The 18,634-nt window shown below is 44.6% G+C and overlaps 1 protein-coding gene across 4 annotated transcripts in view; it reads left to right on the forward strand.

The window, feature by feature from the left end:
- TIAM2 (T-cell lymphoma invasion and metastasis 2) overlaps window positions 1-18,634 on the forward strand; it is a 130,354-nt gene that overhangs the window by 74,762 nt on the left and 36,958 nt on the right. The window contains exon 13 of one of the 4 annotated variants that reach the window (XM_021714579.1): window positions 13,194-13,297. In XM_021714579.1, the coding sequence (XP_021570254.1) occupies window positions 13,194-13,297 (104 nt within the window). Of the gene's footprint in view, window positions 1-13,193; window positions 13,298-17,825; window positions 18,047-18,285; window positions 18,364-18,634 lie in introns of those variants that run through there. The other 3 variants (XM_008062246.1, XM_008062245.2, XM_008062247.1) reach the window with 3 other exon arrangements.

Raw genomic sequence — 18,634 nt, forward strand, 5'->3', positions numbered from 1 at the left:
CACTTGGGGCTTTGTCAGTTCAGGGAAAGGTAATAGTTTCATTTTCTTTATTTTTGTGGCTTTTTGATGGCTTACACTGATTTTCATTAACCTTGCAATAATGTGACTGTGACTGTGCATTTCCGTCCTGTGATTTGGTTCTTTGAAGCCCTTTTATGGTGGAATTTTACTGTAATTCTTTTTTTTTTTTTTTTTTTTTGAGTTGGAGTCTCACTGTGTTGCCCAGGCTAGAGTACAACGGCGCGTTCACAGCCTCTGCACCCCTAACCTGCTGGACTCAGGTGATCCTTCTGCCTCAGCTGTCCAAGTAGCTGGAACTACAGGCATGTGCCACCATGCCCAGCTAATTTTTGATTTATTGTAGGGGCGAGGTCTTGCCAAGTTGCCCAGGCTGGTCTCGAATCCCTGGGCTCAGGTGATCCTCTTGCCTCCGCCTCCCAAAGTACTGATATTACAGGCATGAGCCACCGCACCCGGCTTAATTCTAATGTTTCTCCTGTAAAATCTGCCCTGACATTTTTATCCTGTTTTTAAAAAATTGAATAGAATCTACATACCATGCAATTCACCTTCACAGTATATACTCTTTAGTAGTTCTCAATATATTGAAGTTGTGAAGCCATTACTGCTAATTCCCCAACATTTTTATCCCCTCAAAAAAGAAGCCTCATGCCCATCAGAAGTCACTCATTTTCTCCTCCCCCTATCTCCTGGCAACCACTATTCTGCTTTTTGCTCCTAGGGATTTGCCTATACTGAACTTTTCATACAAATAGAATTGTACAATATTTAGACTATCATGTCTGGCTTCTTTCACTTAGCACAGTGTTTTCCAGGTTCATTCATATTGTAGCATGAGTCAGTACTTTATTCCTCTTTATCACTGAATAATATTCCATTGTGCCTTCTTTTAAGCCAATAGAACCGTAGCACCAACTGGAAAGAGTTCTTACTCATGTTTTCTTTTTTCCGTTGCAACATTCCCTAATCGAATCTTCTGTGTACTTTTTGTAGGTTTCTTCTTAGGGCCTTTAAGTAGAACTCCAATGAACCCAATCGCTAAGGGTTTTGAATTTAAGTTCTACTTTATTAAAATTCTTTAAGACTGGCTTGGTGACTCATGCCTGCAATCCCAGCACTCTGAGAGACCAAGGCAGGAAGATTGCTTAAGGCCGTACTTCAAGATCAGCCAAAGCAATATAGCAAGACCATGACCACATCTCTATAACAACAGCAACAACAAATTAGCTGGGCATGGTGGCAACTTGTAGTCTGAGCTACTTGAGATGGGGGCTGAGGCAAGAGGATCACTTGAGCCTGGGAGTTCAAAGCCGTAGTAGGCTATGATTACACCACTGCACTCCAGCCTGGGCAACAGAGCAAGGCCCTCTCTGGGGGATGGATGGTGGGTACTAAAAAATAATAATAATAAAAAAATTATTTAAGTGTTTGAAATATAGCATTGTCTGTTTTATGTCTCTGACAGTAATTAAGCTTGTCATTTGGGTGTCCTCCCAGCTCTGGGGAATGTCAGTGTCTGGTAATACCAACACCTTGGTTGCTAAATCTCTTGTTATTGACTGTGGATTTTTTTTAAGGGGGGCCCTGAGAAGGTCCCATGAGAGGCCCTACACTGCCTTTGTTTAGGCTAAGCACGCTGCTTTGGTCACAGCCAGAGACTGCCTGTAGAAGGAGGGTGTGGGTTGATCTGAAGACTTCTTCCATGGCTCTGAAGAAGGCCTTCATGTTGTAGTCAGCTTGGTACATTTCTACCCTGTAACGTGTGCCATATTCCTGTTCCTCTGAGTTTTCTTTCAGACTCCAAGGACATTTGTCACAAAATCAAATTGTGCCAGCCTGCTATTAAGAAACATTTAACACCAGCATTTACTGCTCTCTGGTTATCACCAGTGGTAGCTTGCATTGTCAAGAACACCACCAATTGTAGTATGACCTCAGGTTAAGTGGACTTAGAAGATTTATGCAATTTACATTTTTCTGGCATGGTATTTATGCTGTACTTGGATAGAATTTATTTCCCTACAAGCCTAATAATCATTATATTCAAACTGCTGCTTTGACTTTCTTTGGCTCAAGAATAGCAACAGTAAAAAATGGTCCCTGATATGGTCAAAACATTAGGTTGGTTTTTTAAAAAATCTGTTAGAAGTACGAATATTAAATGATGAGCTTTTTGTTAATGATGCAGTTTAAGACTTGACTCACCTTCACGTGTGGTCAACCCAGAGTTATTTTTTTCTCTCGCCCTATAGTCCATCTATTATTTCTATTATTTCATTTAAATTCTTTTATTTTATTCTCTTTCACTGATTGATGATGAGAAATATTTGCCTGAATGACAGAGCACAGCAGATGTCATTAATGAAAGGTGTCACAAACCATTGACTTTTTAAGTAGAAGTATATGTAAAATTTAGGAAAATCTGAGCTAGTTAAAAATATGCATATCTATACAGAGTTTGCAAATTTCAATTTAAAAGAAGAGATTCTAAGCTTTTCTTTCCAAAATGAACTTAATTTCAGTGGGCGCTTTGAGTTCTGATAACTGTGCCTTGTAAATTAATGCAACATTTTATAGTCATGGGTAAAGCCTGGAGAATTGGAAAAATTCTTACTTTTGTATTTACATAATGTTGCTATTCCTCAACTGGCAGCTTTGATTTACCAAAATTTTTATCTTTTCTTAAAATTGCATTTGTACTTAAAAAAAAAACACGAAAGATACATGAAATAGAGGAATTGGATGGGATAATTTCTGTTTCTTTTCTGAACTAAAATAGTTTGATTCTCTACAAGCTGTTCATCAGTGGAATTGCTTGGTGGAAATTCTGAGAAATAGAATAGAGAAACTGAAATAATTGAATAGATTAAGAGCATAGTTCAAGCAAAGTATGTTATTTTATCTGGACGTGAGTAGATAGTGGAATGTAAGTATTAAATGTTAAAAACATATAACTCTAATGCCACCATGAGTTACATAGTTGAAAACTTAATTAAACTATTTATTGTTCGCTTGTAACTTCTTTGATACTATTTTTTAGATTTTTTCTTAGTCTTTTTCATAGAAGATTATCCTTTCCTAGTTTTCTTATCAGAAGGGTTTCTAAGGATTAATTTAATCAACTAAAACATTTTTGAGCCTGAGAATCCCAAATGATACTTTATCGTTTATCTGACCACTGTGTGTGTGTGGTCAGGGCCTCCCTCTTTCACCCAGGCTGGGGTGCAGTGGCATGGTCATGGCTCAATACGGCCTCAACCTTATGGGCTTGGGTGATCCTTCTGCTCAGCCTCCCAAGTAACTGGAACTACAAATGCATGCCACCATACCTGGCTAGTTTTGAAATTTTTTTGGTAGAGATAAGGTTTCACTGTATTGCCCAGGCTGGTTTCAAACTCCTGAGTGCAAGCAATTCTCTAGCCTCGGCCTCCAAAGTGCTGGGGTTACAGGTGTGAACCACTGCGTCCAACCATGTATTTTTAATTGTGATAGTATATTTTATATTTCTCCAAGAACTGAGGGAACCTAATATTCACTGGGCCCCTGCTCTGGGCTGGGTGTTTTGGGAGTACATTTTGTATCCTTTGACGCCACTTGAGGTAAAGTTGAGGTCCTTGACTTGAGGAGAGACAGAGGCGGTTCTCAGAGGAGGTGGTGCTGCCCACCAGGTGATGCTTTGGAAGTTTGTGATTCTGTTTTTAGTACCTTAATGATGTGGGGGACGGTTGGGACATGATTGATGCATTCAAGGTTCTGCTGGACCTTAGTAGAGGTGAAAAAGCATGCGTGTAATTATCTGATCCAAGAACTAGCTCTATTTTACAAATCAGTGCAAATTATTTTTCCCCCAGAGCTATAGGGTACTTTGAATGTCCTAGAAATGCACCGACCCAATAAATCAAGGAAACTGTGTCCTTAGTTTTGTTCAAAACTATGCCAAGAGTGTTTACCTTTTTAGAAAGTCATGTCACTGACGGCAACATCACCAAGACACAGTGGCATTGGCCTCTGGAAACACTTGTGATGAGATCGCAGTGATTCTCTGTAGAGCCAGTGGTAACAGCTTTGTCATGGCTAATAGAGTGGCTCTGCTGCCATTTACATGTTGAAACACATGGTTTTTATTACAAATTACCTTCCATTTGCTTTTTCTTCTTGTGTTCCTATTAGGGCAGTATACTGCTTTTCATGAAATTATACGTGTGGGTAAATTATAGTAAGTATGATTTTTTTCTCAGAGTAGTAAAAGGCTATATTATAAAAATGGAGACTTTTGATCTGACAGGATTGGGAATCAGTGTGCTGTGATATATTCTTTGAAGCATGAAAAACATTAGTTCAGAAACAACTTTTCCTTCCTATGCCCCATCCTTTCAGTCTGTTTCAAATGACTCCTAAGTCTACAGATTAAGCAGCGCCTTTTCTGATGTTGTGACTGCCATTTGAGTTCATTCGTGCTGCCAAGACAGAGTATCAGAGACTGGGTAATTTATAAACAGATTTACGAGCTCACCATTCTGGCAGCTGGAAAGTCCAGTAACAGGGTGCCCACAGGAATGGGGATTCTGATTCCAAGACAGCACCTGGGGTGCTGCTTCCTCGCATGATGGAGGTGGAAGGACAAAGAGTGGAAGAGAGTGACCCATTCCCGAGAGCCTTTTACATAATGGCATTCATCTATCATGAGGGTAGAGCTCTCACCACCTAAACGCCTCCCACGAGGCCCCACCTCCCAACACTGTTGTGAGTGTTAAGTTTCCAACTCATGAATTGTAGGGGACATATTCAAATCATATCAACTGTCATCGTTCATTTCTCACACACAGAAGAAAGTCTTATTGTACCGTAGAGAGGAAAACAAATGTTCTCCCGTCCCTTTGCATGTCTTGTTTTTGGTCACAGGAATCTATATTATCTCTAGATTTTAAATTTACTTTATTAATATCTTTTTTTTTTCTTTTTTGAGTTGGAGTCTCATTCTGTCATCAGGCTGGAGTGCAGTGGTATGCACATGGCCACCGTAGGCTCGACCTGCTGGGCTCAGGCGATCCTTCCACCTCAGCCTCCCAAGTAGCTGGAAACTACAGGCATGTGCCACCATGCCTAGCTAATTTTTTTTTGTTTGAGATGAGGTCTTGCCATGTTGCCCAGGCTGGTCTTGAACCCGTAGGCTCAGGCAATCCTTTTGCCTCTGCCTCCCAAAGTGCTGAGATTACAGATGTGAGCCACCGTACCTGGCTTATTAATGTGTTTCATTTCCATTTCTGAGAATTTTTTTTTTTTTTTTTGAGTCAGAGTCTCACTCTGTCACCCACAGTGGCACGCTCATGGCCATCCCAGTGATGACCTGCTGGGCTTAGGCGATCCTTCTGCCTCAACCTTCCAAGTAGCTGGAACTACAGGGACACGCTACCACCCCCTGTGAACTTTTTGGTATATTGTAGAGACGAGGTCTCACCAAATTGCCCAGGCTGGTCTCGAACCCCTGGGCTCAGATACTCCTCTTGCCTCAGCCTCCCAAAGTGCTGGGATTACAGGCTTGAGCCACCTCGCCCGGCCTATTTCTGAGAACTTGAGAGGCATTCTCAGACCTTGGGGTGGAGTGTTTCTTAGGTCGCTTTTTCTAGGAAGCATCATTCATCTGCCCCCAGGAGTCTGAGAAAGGCAGGGTGGCCCTTCCTCGTCCCTCCTCACATCCAGGAGCTTCCTGGTGTCTCCAGCGTCTGCTGCAGGCTGTGGGTGGTTGTCCAGGGACTGGGAAGAAGTTTGTTGCCTGTTCTCTAGCTCCCTGGAGAAAGGAGGAAGAAGCCAGCAGAACTAGGGTGATGGGATGGTAACAGCTAGATGGGCCAAGGTTGTAGTTGCTTGCTGAGGGGAGTCAGGCTTCCTTAAGGATCGAGCTGTAGGTGGGATGCCGACAAGGACCCCACCACATGTTCTAAGCCTCCCCCCAGGCTTCTCAATGCTACTCATTCCCAAAGAATCCTCTTTGTGCCTATCAGAGTGTCACCTGGATTCACAGGTGCTTCTTGAGTGACAAGAGAAATAAATGGCAGAATCCACGTGTTTGCATATTAACTGCACTGGGCAGGCTTTGAAAGAAGATGTCACCATGTACACTTTGAATTCAGATTACGAGCTGTGTGGGCGAGGCCACCTTAACTTTAACATTTCTTAATGTTTCTATTTTTAAATTGGTACCCAGGATGCTACTTTAACACAGGATTTGCCTTTTAATTGTAAAGGATTTGGAGTTGCCAGCGACTTGGCTGACAGTGGCCCTGATGGGGTATGTACTGATGCAGAGTTCAGGAAAAAAACTAATTACAAGATGGCTCATTCCTGGATCCTCTCATGGACCCTGTTGCCTGTGGGGAGTTGTAGGCGTGCGAAAGAGCAGGGAGCAGGCATCTTCCATGAGAGCCTGCCTGGCCTGTTGTCCTTCTCCAGAAATTTTTTTTTTTTAAAAATTCAGGGTGTTACTCTGTCACCCAGGCTGGAGTGCAGTGGCACAATCATGGCTAACCACAGCCTCAACCTCCTGGGTTCAGGCGATCCTTCCACCTCAGACTCCCGAGTAGCTGGGACTACAGGCATGGGCACCACAGTTGGCTAGTTTTTAAATTTTCTGTAGTGACAAGGTCTCACTATGTTGCCTAGGCTGGTCTCAAACTCCTAGGCTCAAGCAGTCCTCTCTCTTTGGCCTCTCAAAGTGCTGGGATTACAAGTGTGAGCCACTGCGCTTGCCTATATTTGTTGATTAAAGGAGAAAGGCAGCCAGTATGGTGGCTCATGCCTATAATCCTATACTTTGGGAGGTGGAGGTAAGAGGATTGCCTGGGCCCAGGGGTTTGAGACCAGCCTGGGCAACTTGATGAGACCTTGTCTCTACAATGAATCAAAAAACTAACCAGGCGTGGGGGCGTGTACCTGTGGTTCCAGCTACTTAGCGGGCTGAGGCAGAAAGATCACCTGATCCCAGCAGGTTGAGGCTTCAGTGGCCATGAGCATGCCACTGTGCTCTAGCCTCGGTGACAGAGTGAGACTCCAACTCAAAAATAATTGAGAAAGGACACTGAGCCTGAGGTCACTGTGGCCCCTACTGTGGTACCTTGCCCTCGGTGGATGCATAGGGCCTGGCACCCATCTGAATGAGGGCATCAAATAAATTGACTCTGGGTCCAAATGGAGGAGCCCAGCTATACCTAGGGATATTGCACCTCTCTCTCCGCCCAGCTGCTACATAGAGTCCTTGTTGGCCACATCACATGTTAGATTTCTCTAATTGCTGGATCTCACCCCAACCTGTTAATTTCCACAAGGAATGTGATGAGAAATAGACAAGGGTGCGTTTGCCAGATACAAATAGACCTCTGAACTTGAATTTGTCCTTTGGTTATCACTATTTACGATTGTGCTGGCCAGGGGCTCTGCTGCATCTGAGCATCAGGGCTGCCTGGGCACTGAGCACAGGGCAGGCAGGAAGCAAACGCTGATTGCTGTCTGGTGGGGACAAAGAGCTCCTCAAACTCGTTACAGTGTAGATGCCCTGATGGAGAGGCCCTCCCAGGTGGGAAGCCGGCTTCTCAATTGGGAGGGGGCGGGATATATTTACCCACGTTGGCAGCTGGTGCTCGGGCTGAGGGCGGAATGGAAGGGGGCCGTGTATAGGCACTTGGCACCCAGGGCAGGATGCCTGTTTCAATCAGCTTTGTAAATAAGCATTCGGATGTCACCAGCCTACACTCTTTCCTAGCTGGTCTCCTGTTCTTCCAGAACATCCTTTTATTTCATGTCTCCTTTAGAAAGAATGCTAAGGGCAGTCTCCTTTTACAGGGATACAGGTCCTGGTGTAATGCAAGGCTCTTGTGGCTGGGGGTTGCAGCCCTGGGCACTATCAAGCTCGGCTTCCCCAGTGCTCTGTCCTCTCCAGGACATGCCAGTGTACTCTGGCTGCTGCAGGAACTCTGTGTGCCCAGACACCATTCCACCTCTGTGGAACTTGGGTGATTTCGTGACTTGGTGGATCTCAGGGACTGTCTGGAACTGCCTTCTCCTCTCGGGTCCCTGGGGCCAGCCTGAGTGGGAGTTGGTTCCCATGGGTCATCCTATCTGAGCTTGTGCCTCGGAGAGGGGCCAGCAGCACCCAAGGGCTCCCTGAGATTAAGGGGCACTAAGGTGAAAGGGTGCCTCACTGATTCACCAAGCCTCTCTCCTGGCCGGGCAGGGTTCTATGTTCTGTCCACAGATACACATGGTTCCTCTTCTCCTGCATACCTGAAACACATCTGTCTTTCTCTGTGAATGGGCAAGGACCTCTGCCTTTTTTGTAAGAGGCAAATGGTGGTTTGGGGTGTTTTCAGTGTTTAAGTTGCAAAGTTTGGTGAATGCATGGACTCAGATGACTCAGAATCCACTTGGCACCCGTGCCTGACATCAGCCGTGCTATTTCCGCCAGCATCCATCTGGCATGGCGGGCTGCAGAGCTTTGCGCCCTAGCTGTCTCGTGTCTTCATGGACTCAAGGTCTTGTGTGTCTTTATCTCTAAGACTTAGTGCACACCTGACGTAAGCAGGTGCCAAAGAATTTTCACCATGAGCAAATGGATGTGTGGATGTGTGTCATATTTCCTGTACTTGATGTAACTCTTTGCAAATACCAAAGTCCTTTATTTACAAGGTAAAGGCAGCAATAATGCAAATTTGGTCTTGTTACCTAGGTAATGTACTTTTGTATTGCATGACTTCAGTGACATTACTCTGTTTTGATTTCCTTGTACCTCTCTGACTTTTACTTCTCTATAAAAAGAAGGGCACCTCCCTCAAGGGGGCCCCTCTGCTGCACCCCTCATGCACTAGCATTTCCTGGGTTCTCTCCTTGGTCCTTTTCATGCCAAACTGTGTTCTGCCTGGCGAGCGCCATCCATTCCCTCGGCGAATGCCATCCATCCCCTTGGTGAGGACCATCTGTCCCCTCAGCTTCACTGCTGTGAAGGTAGACTCTGGGGACTTTCAGATCCACATCTCTGTGAAGACCTTTCTGGGCTTGGCACCCTGGACTCCCTGACCACTGAACGTCACCACCGAATGGCCCATTGGTGTCTCAAATTCCGCGTTGCCGAAACTAAACTTGTTATTTCCACCCCTGCCCCTTGCTGTGTCCCCATCTACCCAGTCACTAAGGGCATAAAAACTAGGCATCTCCCTTGATACCTCTCCTTTCTGTGTCATCTTATATTGAAGAGGTGACAAAGGACCCAGGGAGTCTTTTTCCTCACACTTTCTGTCATCATGACCTTTTTGTTGTTGCTCTATTCACTGCTCATCTGGGTCCTTACACTTTGTGCCTGCAGCGTCCTGTGACTGTCTTGCCATTCAACTATCCTCTGAAAAGGGGGGTGCCCCCGCTTTTCCTCCATTCCCACCCTCCACACTCTACGGGAGCCACGCCCAGTAAGTTCCTTTGTTGCGCTGCACGTCATACCATTTGCCTTCACCCAGACCACTTCCCATTCCCCAGACCACTTCCCATTCCTAGAATCTCTCCTTCTGCCTGCCCTGCCTTGTTATCTTCAGCTTTAAAGACAATTAAGGTGGGTGCGGTGGCTCATGTCTGTAATCCCATCACTTTGAGAGGCCAAGTTGGGAGGATTGCATGAGCCCAAAAGTTCGAGACCAGCCTGGACAACATAGGGAGACCTCGTCTCTACAAAAAATAAAAAAATTAGCTGGGTGTGGTGATGCATGCCTGTAGCCCCAGCTACTTAAGAGGCTGGGGCAGGAGGATCACTTGACCCTAGAAAGTCGAGGCTGTGGTGAGCTGTGTTGGTGCCACTGTATACTTCAGCCTGGGTGATAGACCCCTACTCAAAAAAGGAAAATAAAAGACAAATAATATCTCTCAGATTTAAAGATATGACTCAAGTGTCTGCTTCTTTATGAAATCTTTTAAGAACTCACAGAGAATTACCCCTTTGTACTCAGAGATATCTCACGGATCACCTGTCAGCAACTTGACTGCACTTTTTTATGAAATAGTGAAAAATGAATTACTTCATATTAAGTAGTATAGCATTGGAACCAATTATTTTGTTGTACTGATATTTGCCTTATAATGGAACTTTGGATATTGAGGAACTTATTTATGACCCAAAAAATCAAAATTTTGTATCTTACATTTTTCTAACATGTGGTAACATATGAAACAGTCACTGACATGCATTGCAGGTTCCCTGGTACATGTTGTGCATTAGTAATTTGTTTGACATCTTCCACCTGGTGTTTTTCTACTCGAGTAGACAATTCAGTCTCGTTTTCTCCCTCTCACATTAATAATATGTAATTTATCATCCAATCTATTGTTTAAAGCAATGTGAATGACTGTGCTCGTGATTCCTGAAAACCATTTCTCAAGTGATCTCAGTATATATTCCATCTCTTTACTTGCTTTTTCTTGCAGTTTGAAAGGAAAACTTCAGGGAAACAACATTTTTTAAAAATTTGCACTTGCATACGTTTGTCCTGTATAATCACCAGCAATCTCTTTATGTTCCCTCAGAGGGGCCATTCGAGTACAAAGGGTTCACTTCTTCCCTGGATATCTCCATACAGCCCTGGGTGGTCTTTTCTCACATCATCTGTGACACTTTGTCATGTCCTCTCTCTGCCTCCCCTTCACCCACTGGTTGCGTCTTCCTGACTAGAAATGGACCGTGAGGGCATCACACTCACCTTTGTGCCCCAGCACCTAGTGCAGTGCCTGGGCAGCAGCCAGGACTCAAACAGTGTACGCAAGTGAATGATTGGGAGATGCCCTCATGCTGAATGCAGTGGGAGCAGGGCTCTCTTCCTTTTGTAACTTACTTAGGTTGGTCTCCCTTACACAAAGGTGATACCGGCATGAGGCGGTGGTCGTGGAGGGCAGGTGTGAGTGACCTTTGGCTTAGGATCTCGACTTCCTTCCCGTGCAGGCAGCCTGCTGGTGAGCAGATTGCTTCAGTGAGTGGCGTGAAGGGCCTGGGAGAGCCAGACCCAAGTGTCCTCACATATCACTGTGACTAGAACTCTCCCCAGGAACAACTCATGCTTTTGTGACCAGCACTGCTTTTTCCAGGCTAACCTGACTCTACAACCAACAGCATAGAAGTATGACTTGGATTATCTCTCTGGTACTTTTCTGAGTGAGCTGAGGTGTTGAGAGAAGACACTGGGGCTGCAGAATAATGCAGATCATTAAGATATTTTCTGGAGGTCTCCTTCTGTCTTAGAAGTGAGTACCACCGGGCTCGGTGGCTCAGCCTGTAATCCCGCGCCTTTGGGAGGCTGAGGTGAGTGGATTGCCTGAGCCCGCGGGTTCGAGACCCGCCTGGGCAGCGAGACCTCATCTCTACAATAAATCAAAAAATCAGCCGGGCGTGGTAGCGCATGCCTGTAATTCCGGCTACTCGGAAGGCTGAGGCGGGAGGATCACCGGAGCCCAGCAGGTCGAGGCTGCGATGACCGGGAGTGGCTGCTGCACTCCAGTCTGGGTGACAGAGTGAGACTGCAACTCAAAAATAAAAAAAAATAAAAAAATAAAAATAAGAAGTGAGCCCCAGGCTAGCCGGGCTTGGTGGCTCAGCCTGTAATCCCAGAACTTTGGGAGACTGAGGTGAGTAGGATTGCCTGAACGTTCACTTCAGGTTCGAGACCAGCCTGGGAAACTTGGGGAGACCTTGTCGCTACAATAAATAAAAAAATTAGCCAGGCGTGGTGGTACGTGTCCATAGTTCCAGCTACTTGGAAGGTTGAGGTAGTAGGATCACCGGCACCCAACAGGTTGACACTGGGGTGGTCGTGAGTGTGGCACTGCACTTCAGCCTGGGCGACAGAGTGAGACTCCAACTCAAAAAAAATTAGCACCTATGCAGTGGTTGGTCACGTCAGCATGGCTCAGGGTCTACCATGTGTCAGCTGTGTCAACCTCCTGGGGCGCCCTTGGATTCTAAAGGACTCCAGATACCACTGTTCTTGCTCCATCTTGCTGGGCAGTTTCTGTGTCAGCAAGGCTCTGAATGCCTCTTGGGCCTAGATCAGCTCAGGTTGATTTCTTGTTGTAGCTGATTGCAGCTAGAAATCACCTGGTTTCGCCTAATTGGGGGATTCTTCCATCAAATACAAGACTTACAATGAAAACCTGTGTTGGCTAGGCACGGTGACTCATGCTTGTAATCCCAGCACTTTGGGAGGTGGAGGCAGAAGATTGCTTGAGCCCAGGCATTCGAGACTCATCTGGACAGCATAGCAAGACCTCACATCTACAAAAAAAAAAAAAGAAAATCAGCCAGGCATGGTGGTGCGTGTCTGTAGTCCCAGCTACTCAGGAGGCTGAGGTGGAAGGATCACCTGAGTGCAGGAGGTCGAGGCTGTGGTGAGCCATGAGTGTGCCACTGAACTCTAGTCTGGGTGACAGAGTGAGACTCTGACTCAAAAGAAAAAAAGAAAAGAAAACCTATGTGATGTTTTGATAGAGGCTGGTCTTTCCATCTCCCCTGGAGAGGACTGTTGGGAGTGGGTTGTGTGTAGCTGTAGCCTGGAAAGCTGTGTACTCTACCTAACCTTTCCTGTTCTTTCTTAACCTTTACTCAAAGTTAACAAGGGTTTGTTGTTCCTCTTGGGACTTTCAAGTTAAGATGAAATTGTAGTTGATGCTAGGAAAAGAATTGTGCTAGCAAACCAGTAGGTTGTGGATTGTAATGAGTGTGATAATGTATCATTGGTTTCTGAGATATTCCTAGTAATTTTGCCCCCACTTAGCCCAAAATAGTGAGTTGCTGGCAAAGGTTGCTGCTGGTTGTTTCTTGGTTCCAATAACTTACTTAAGATCAGAACTGAGTGAAGTGTAGTTTGCCTAGCAGTGAGAAGAGTGACAGCACTTATGGAACTCTTGATTGGTCTCTCTTGACCAAAACAGAAAATTATGTTTCTTCTTCTGGGTTAGCTGGAGCCCAGATCCCTTTCAGAAGACCAACTATGTGCAGACTGTACCTTCAGTGTTGTTAGGGGCTGCTAGGGACTACCTTCTAGGTCTAGTTACCTTCTTTCCTCTCTTTCTCTATCTGATCCTCTAAACTAGGCATTCCTGCCCTCTGCAGACTGCCACTCTCATGTATGCTTTTGTCATTTTTCTTGCAGATTTCAGCAACGTTCCTGACATCACAACAGGTCTGAAAAGGAGTCAGACAGATGGCACTCTGGATCAGGTCTCCCACCGAGAGAAGATGGAGCAGACGTTCAGGGTAAGATGCTGGCCCAGATCTCAAACCACAAACCAGGCAGGCAGGAGTTAATGCCCACCTTTACCTGAGGGAAAAAGGAGCTGGAGTTGCCCTATCCTAGGTCCAGCAGTTGATACAAGCATTTTTTTTTTCTTTAAAAAATATAGTCTCGGGGGGCTAGGCTCATGCCTGTAATCCTAGCACTTTGGGAGGTTGAAGCAAGAGAATTGCCCGAGTCCAGGGGTTCTAGACCAGCCTAGGCAACTTGATGAGACCTCATATCTGCAAGAAATCAAAAAATTAGCTGGGTGTGGTGGCACACACCTATGGCTTCAGCTACTTGGAAAGCTGAGGCAGAAGGATCACCTGAGTCCAGTAAGTCAAGGCTGTGGTGGGCCATGAGCATACCACTGCACTCCTGCCTGGGTGATAGAGTGAGACTCCTACTCTAAATTAATTAATTAATTAATTAATAAAAATCTTCTTATTTATTTTTTTTAATGAAGTACTCATGGGAACCATTTACTTGAGCCAGAATTCCACGAACTCCCACATGTCATCAAAGAGCACTGCAGACATTGCCAGTCACACACAGTTTTTTTGTTTGTTTGCTTGTTTTGAGTCAGGGTCTCACCCTGTTGTCCAGGCTAGATAGAATGCAGTGGCATGATCACAGCTCACTGCAGCCTAACTTCCTGGGTTCAGGGGATCCTTCTGCCTTGGCTTTCTGAGTAGCTGGGACTACAGGTGCATACCACCACACCTGGCTAATTTTTTTTTTTTTTTTTTGTAGCAATGAGGTCTTGCTCTGTTGCCTAAGGTTGAACTCCTGGGCTCAAGAAGTCCTCTCACCTTAGCCTTCCAGAGTGTTGGGAATACGGGCATAAGCCACTGCACCCTGCCTGGGATGGTTTTACTTAGCTATTTTGACAAGGAAAATCTAAGCTACTGTGTTAATTACTATTCTATTCTTTTCCTATTTTTTTTGAGTTGGAGTCTCACTCCTTCTCCCAGGCTGGAGCGCAGTGGCCACCCCAGTGTCAACCTTCTTAGCCCTGGCGATCCTTCTGCCTCAGCCTTCCGAGTAGCCGGAACTACAGACATGTGCTACCATGCCGAGCTATTTTTTATTTTATTGTAGAGACGAGATCTTGCCAAGCTGCCTGGACTGGTCTCGAACCCATGGGCTCAGGCAATGCACTCGCCTTGGCTTCCCAAAGTGCTGGGATTACAGGTTGAGCCACCAAGCCTGGCCCCTTTCCTATTTTTTATTTTTTTTTTGGTTTGGTTGAAGATAAATTATTTTTGTAATGTCATTTTGTGTAGTAAAATATATATAATGTAAAATGTGCTATTTTTCCATTTTCAAGCGTAAACTTCAGTGCCACTAAGTATATTCATGTTGTCATGCAAGTCATCACCAACCTCCATCTTCAGAACTTTTTCATTATCTCATACAAAAACTCTGGACCCTTTAAACAATAACTCTCTATTCCCCTCTCCTTCAAAACCCCTGCTTACCTTTCTCCTTTTTGTCTTATTTGCCATCTCATGGTACCTCATGGATAAGTGAAATTACACAATATTTGTCCTTTTGTCCCTGGCTTATTTCATTCAGCATCATGCCCCTTCTGTTCACCGATGTCATAACATATATCAGAGTTTCATTCATTTTTATAGCTGAATAATAGTCCACTGTATGGATATACCACATTTTGTTTATCCATTCATCTGTTGATGGTCACTTGGATTGTGGCCACTATTTGGCCATTGCGAATCATGCTGTAGTGAACGCTGGTGTACACCTACTTGCTTGAATCCTTGTGTTCAGTTCTTTGGAGCATACGCCTGGGAGCAGAAGTGCTAGGTCACGTGGTAATTTTGTGTTCGCTTTTTTGAGGAAGAGCCAACTGTCTTCCACAGCGCTGCACCATTTTACATTCTCAGCAACAACAGATAAGGGTTCCAATCTCTCCACATCAATGCAGCACTTTTTCTAGTCCATTCCTTTCCTGAGTTTTTAGCTGTTCGTTGTCAGCTGTTTTTTTCAGAAGTGATCTCATAGATGTGATCTATTTTAATATCCAATCTGGTTTTAACTGATTTCGAAATTATAACTGATATTTCTTGCTTTTGGCTTAAATACAAAATAAAAATGGAAGAAATACAAGCCATGGCTGATATATAAGTAAAAGTTATAAAGTGGGGCAATGCTCCAGGTGGGTTTAGACTAATGCCGCCAGGAGTCAGTCCCTTGGGAGTAAGCATGTGGCACACCCTTTGGGGATTGGTGACATCCCCTGTGGGGATGGAGGATCAGGTGAGCACCTGCCAGCTTCAGAGAAGTTTCCAGTAGTTTCTAATGGCTGTGGGCTTTTGACCTCCTGTCCTCCCTGTCTTCTCCCATTCCCTTCTTTATTCCCTGAACACCCTCCCCATTTTCTGGCCTCATCCTCCAAAATCTCTCTTCCCTTTCCTTCTAATTCCTCATGTAAATCAAAGGCTCAGCTGCCTTTACTGGTCTGGTTATGCCCCAGGATGCCGTTTCTTTTACTAAACTCCATCGGCATTTTCAGTCTTGCTACTCAGTTCTGTCTGTGGTGGGCTATTTACTTTTGGGAACCCAATGTTGTGGCTAATACTCATTATTATTATTATTATTTTTGGATTGGGGATTGGAGTCTCTGTCATCCAGGCTGGAGTGCAAGTAGCATGCTCATGACCACCACAGCCTTGACCTGCTGAGCCCAGGCCATCCTTCTACCTCAGGCTTCCAAGTAGCTGGAACCACAGGCGCACGCCACCACATCCAGCTAATTTTTTGATTTGTTGTAGAGACGAGGTCTTGCCAAGTTGCCCAGGCTGGTCTCGAACCCCTGAACTCAGGCAGTCCTCTCCCCTCCGCCTACCAGAGTGCTGGGATTACAGGCATGAGCCGCTGCGCCCAGCAGCATTCATCATTTTTTAAATGAAGCAATGGATCTTAGAGTATTAAATAGATGTGATTTGATGGATTTTCCTTAATTGTTTTTTAAAAAACAAATTCTCCTGAAATTCTAATGCTTGCGAGGCCTTGGCACAGGACAGCAGCTCGGGGAAGTCACTTAACACCACGAGGGATCATGATTTCTCCTCTGCTATAATCTGCTCAAGAGTTACACATCAAAGTTTTTAAGGAGGAAATGCGTTTTAAAAAAAATTATTTTAAGACTTTGTAAAATAGATATGCAAAACGGTATCATGTTAAGGCCATTTCCAACTCTAGGATTTCATAGTATCTGTCAAAATTCAGCAAAATATGCTCCCAATGAACACTGGAGCATCATTTAGAAAGTCAGACGCAGAGCCGAAGCTGCCAGTCAGGTTGGAATGGGGGCAGTCTAAGCTTGAATTTTCATCGTCAAACTAGTGAAAAGAGAAAGCAGATAAATAAATGAATACCAAAGAACACAGAATATAAAATCTGTTGAAAGAATGTGAGCATGCTAAGCATTTACTGTCAGATTCTTGAGTCCAAAGTAGTTGTCACCTAACTTTGTTTTCAAATGTGAAGATATCTACATGTAATAATGGATAAAAATTTCCAATATCCTTATAACAAAAAATTCCAGGCAAATGCCTTACAGTTATTCATTCACATGTTCTTTTTTTCTTGGAAAAGAGGACTTGGGGATCACTAAAAGTAATAATAGTGATGGATATAAGTGAGAAGAAAAAGTTTCTGATTTAAGGATTACAATTTTCTTTTCTATATTAGTTTTTTTTTTTAAAGCCTTCTGGAAACATCAGGTTATATCTAAAAGCAATCCACTTCTGTTCTTAGAATGATGAATGGGAGTTGTCTGATGCATGCCCAGTGCATGCTAGGAGTGGATGTTTGGGGATCCCCCCCAGCACAGGGTCCTAATGATGCCCATTGAGGGCAGTCACTGCCTGGGGAGAAGACGTGCTTCTGTTTTCTGGGCTTCTTGCCCTGGCCTGACTAAGTCTTCTCAGGGGTCATTAACTTCTTTTCAGGTTAGACCCCAGCTGAACCTCGGCTGCTGGGGATATTTTACTAACCAGTATTCTAGATTTTAGAATAAGGAATAATTTCCTTGAAAACCAAATGAAGCCTGACTTGATGGAGCACAGCTGTACCCAGGGCATTTGACAGCCCCGCAATTTCTGCAAATGGCTCATAATTGATTGCCTTCCTGTCTGTAAGGGTGCCTATTACTGTCATAGCTCTTTGTGTGACCCTGTCAGCCTCTCCTGTATGGGGGATTTTTTCCCCCGTTATTGTTAGCAATTAGCATGTGCTATTGTTATAGTTGGGAGTTTGCAAGGAATATACAATTTCGCTGCGGGTAAGGGGGTTGAGAGGGTTTTTGGTGTGTTCTGGGAACTTGAGTTGTGTGAGGCAGTCCCACAAAAGCGCCACTTGCACGCTGCGCTCTGAGCTGACTCTGTGGCTCTGGAGATGTGGCCCTTTGTGGCTCTGCCATCCCCACGTCTGCAGTAACCTGGTGCCTTTCCAGGGCAGGCGGGCGCTGGGCATGGGGAGGGGGACATGGAAGAAGGGGGCACACCTCCTCCGATCCTCGGTGCTGCTTTGGAGGAAGAGCTTGGTGGCGCTAGGACGTCCCTGTGGATGTGACTTGGAAGAGCAGTTGGGGGTTTTCACTGCCTGAGAATGAGAGGGAGCAAGCACGCGCGCTGCTTTGGACTGTGATCATCTCTCCCAGAGGGAGCAGGTTGCTTTGAACTTTTCCTTTTCATGTGCAGTGTGTAAGTAACAAGGGCTTTGTCTTTCCTGGATGCGATTCCGGTCCAAATGTAGGCATGCTTGCATGGTGTACTTGTCGTGATTGAAAGTTAATTTTCCTCTAAAGATGTCTAGACTGTTATGCAGATGAGAAGACATGCCTCTCTCCAGAAGGATTCTGACAGTCATCTCTAAGCACTCTTTACAGCTAGGGATGAGTGAACTTCTTTCGGTCACTAGTTGTCATATGGCATTGTCAACATTTTCCAGGGTCTTTAAGTTGATCTCTGAAAGATTGATGTCCGTCTGAAATATAAAGATTTCAAAGAGGACTAACAAGGTATTTGTTCTGCAAAAATGTGTTCAAAGAGAGAAAGGGGAATAATTTGAATATAGCAATTAATTTTATGCTTGTAAAATTTCCTTGGCGTGTAGCACGTACTTGTATTGGGCTTAATGTTGTAAAAGAAAATTCACAAAGGTGAAACTCGTTTTCTACAAGGTAAGCATTTAGAGTTTTTAATTTAATTATTCCTGATTAAATAATGTTTCGGCTTTTCAGAAAAATTTTATGTAATCCCCTAGTGTAGCCTTGGCGGTGATTATTTTTG

The sequence above is a fragment of the Carlito syrichta genome, unplaced genomic scaffold (genome assembly GCF_000164805.1).
Source record: "Carlito syrichta isolate Samal-C Ts95f unplaced genomic scaffold, Tarsius_syrichta-2.0.1 Scaffold305681, whole genome shotgun sequence".
Taxonomy (NCBI): Eukaryota; Metazoa; Chordata; class Mammalia; order Primates; family Tarsiidae; genus Carlito; species Carlito syrichta.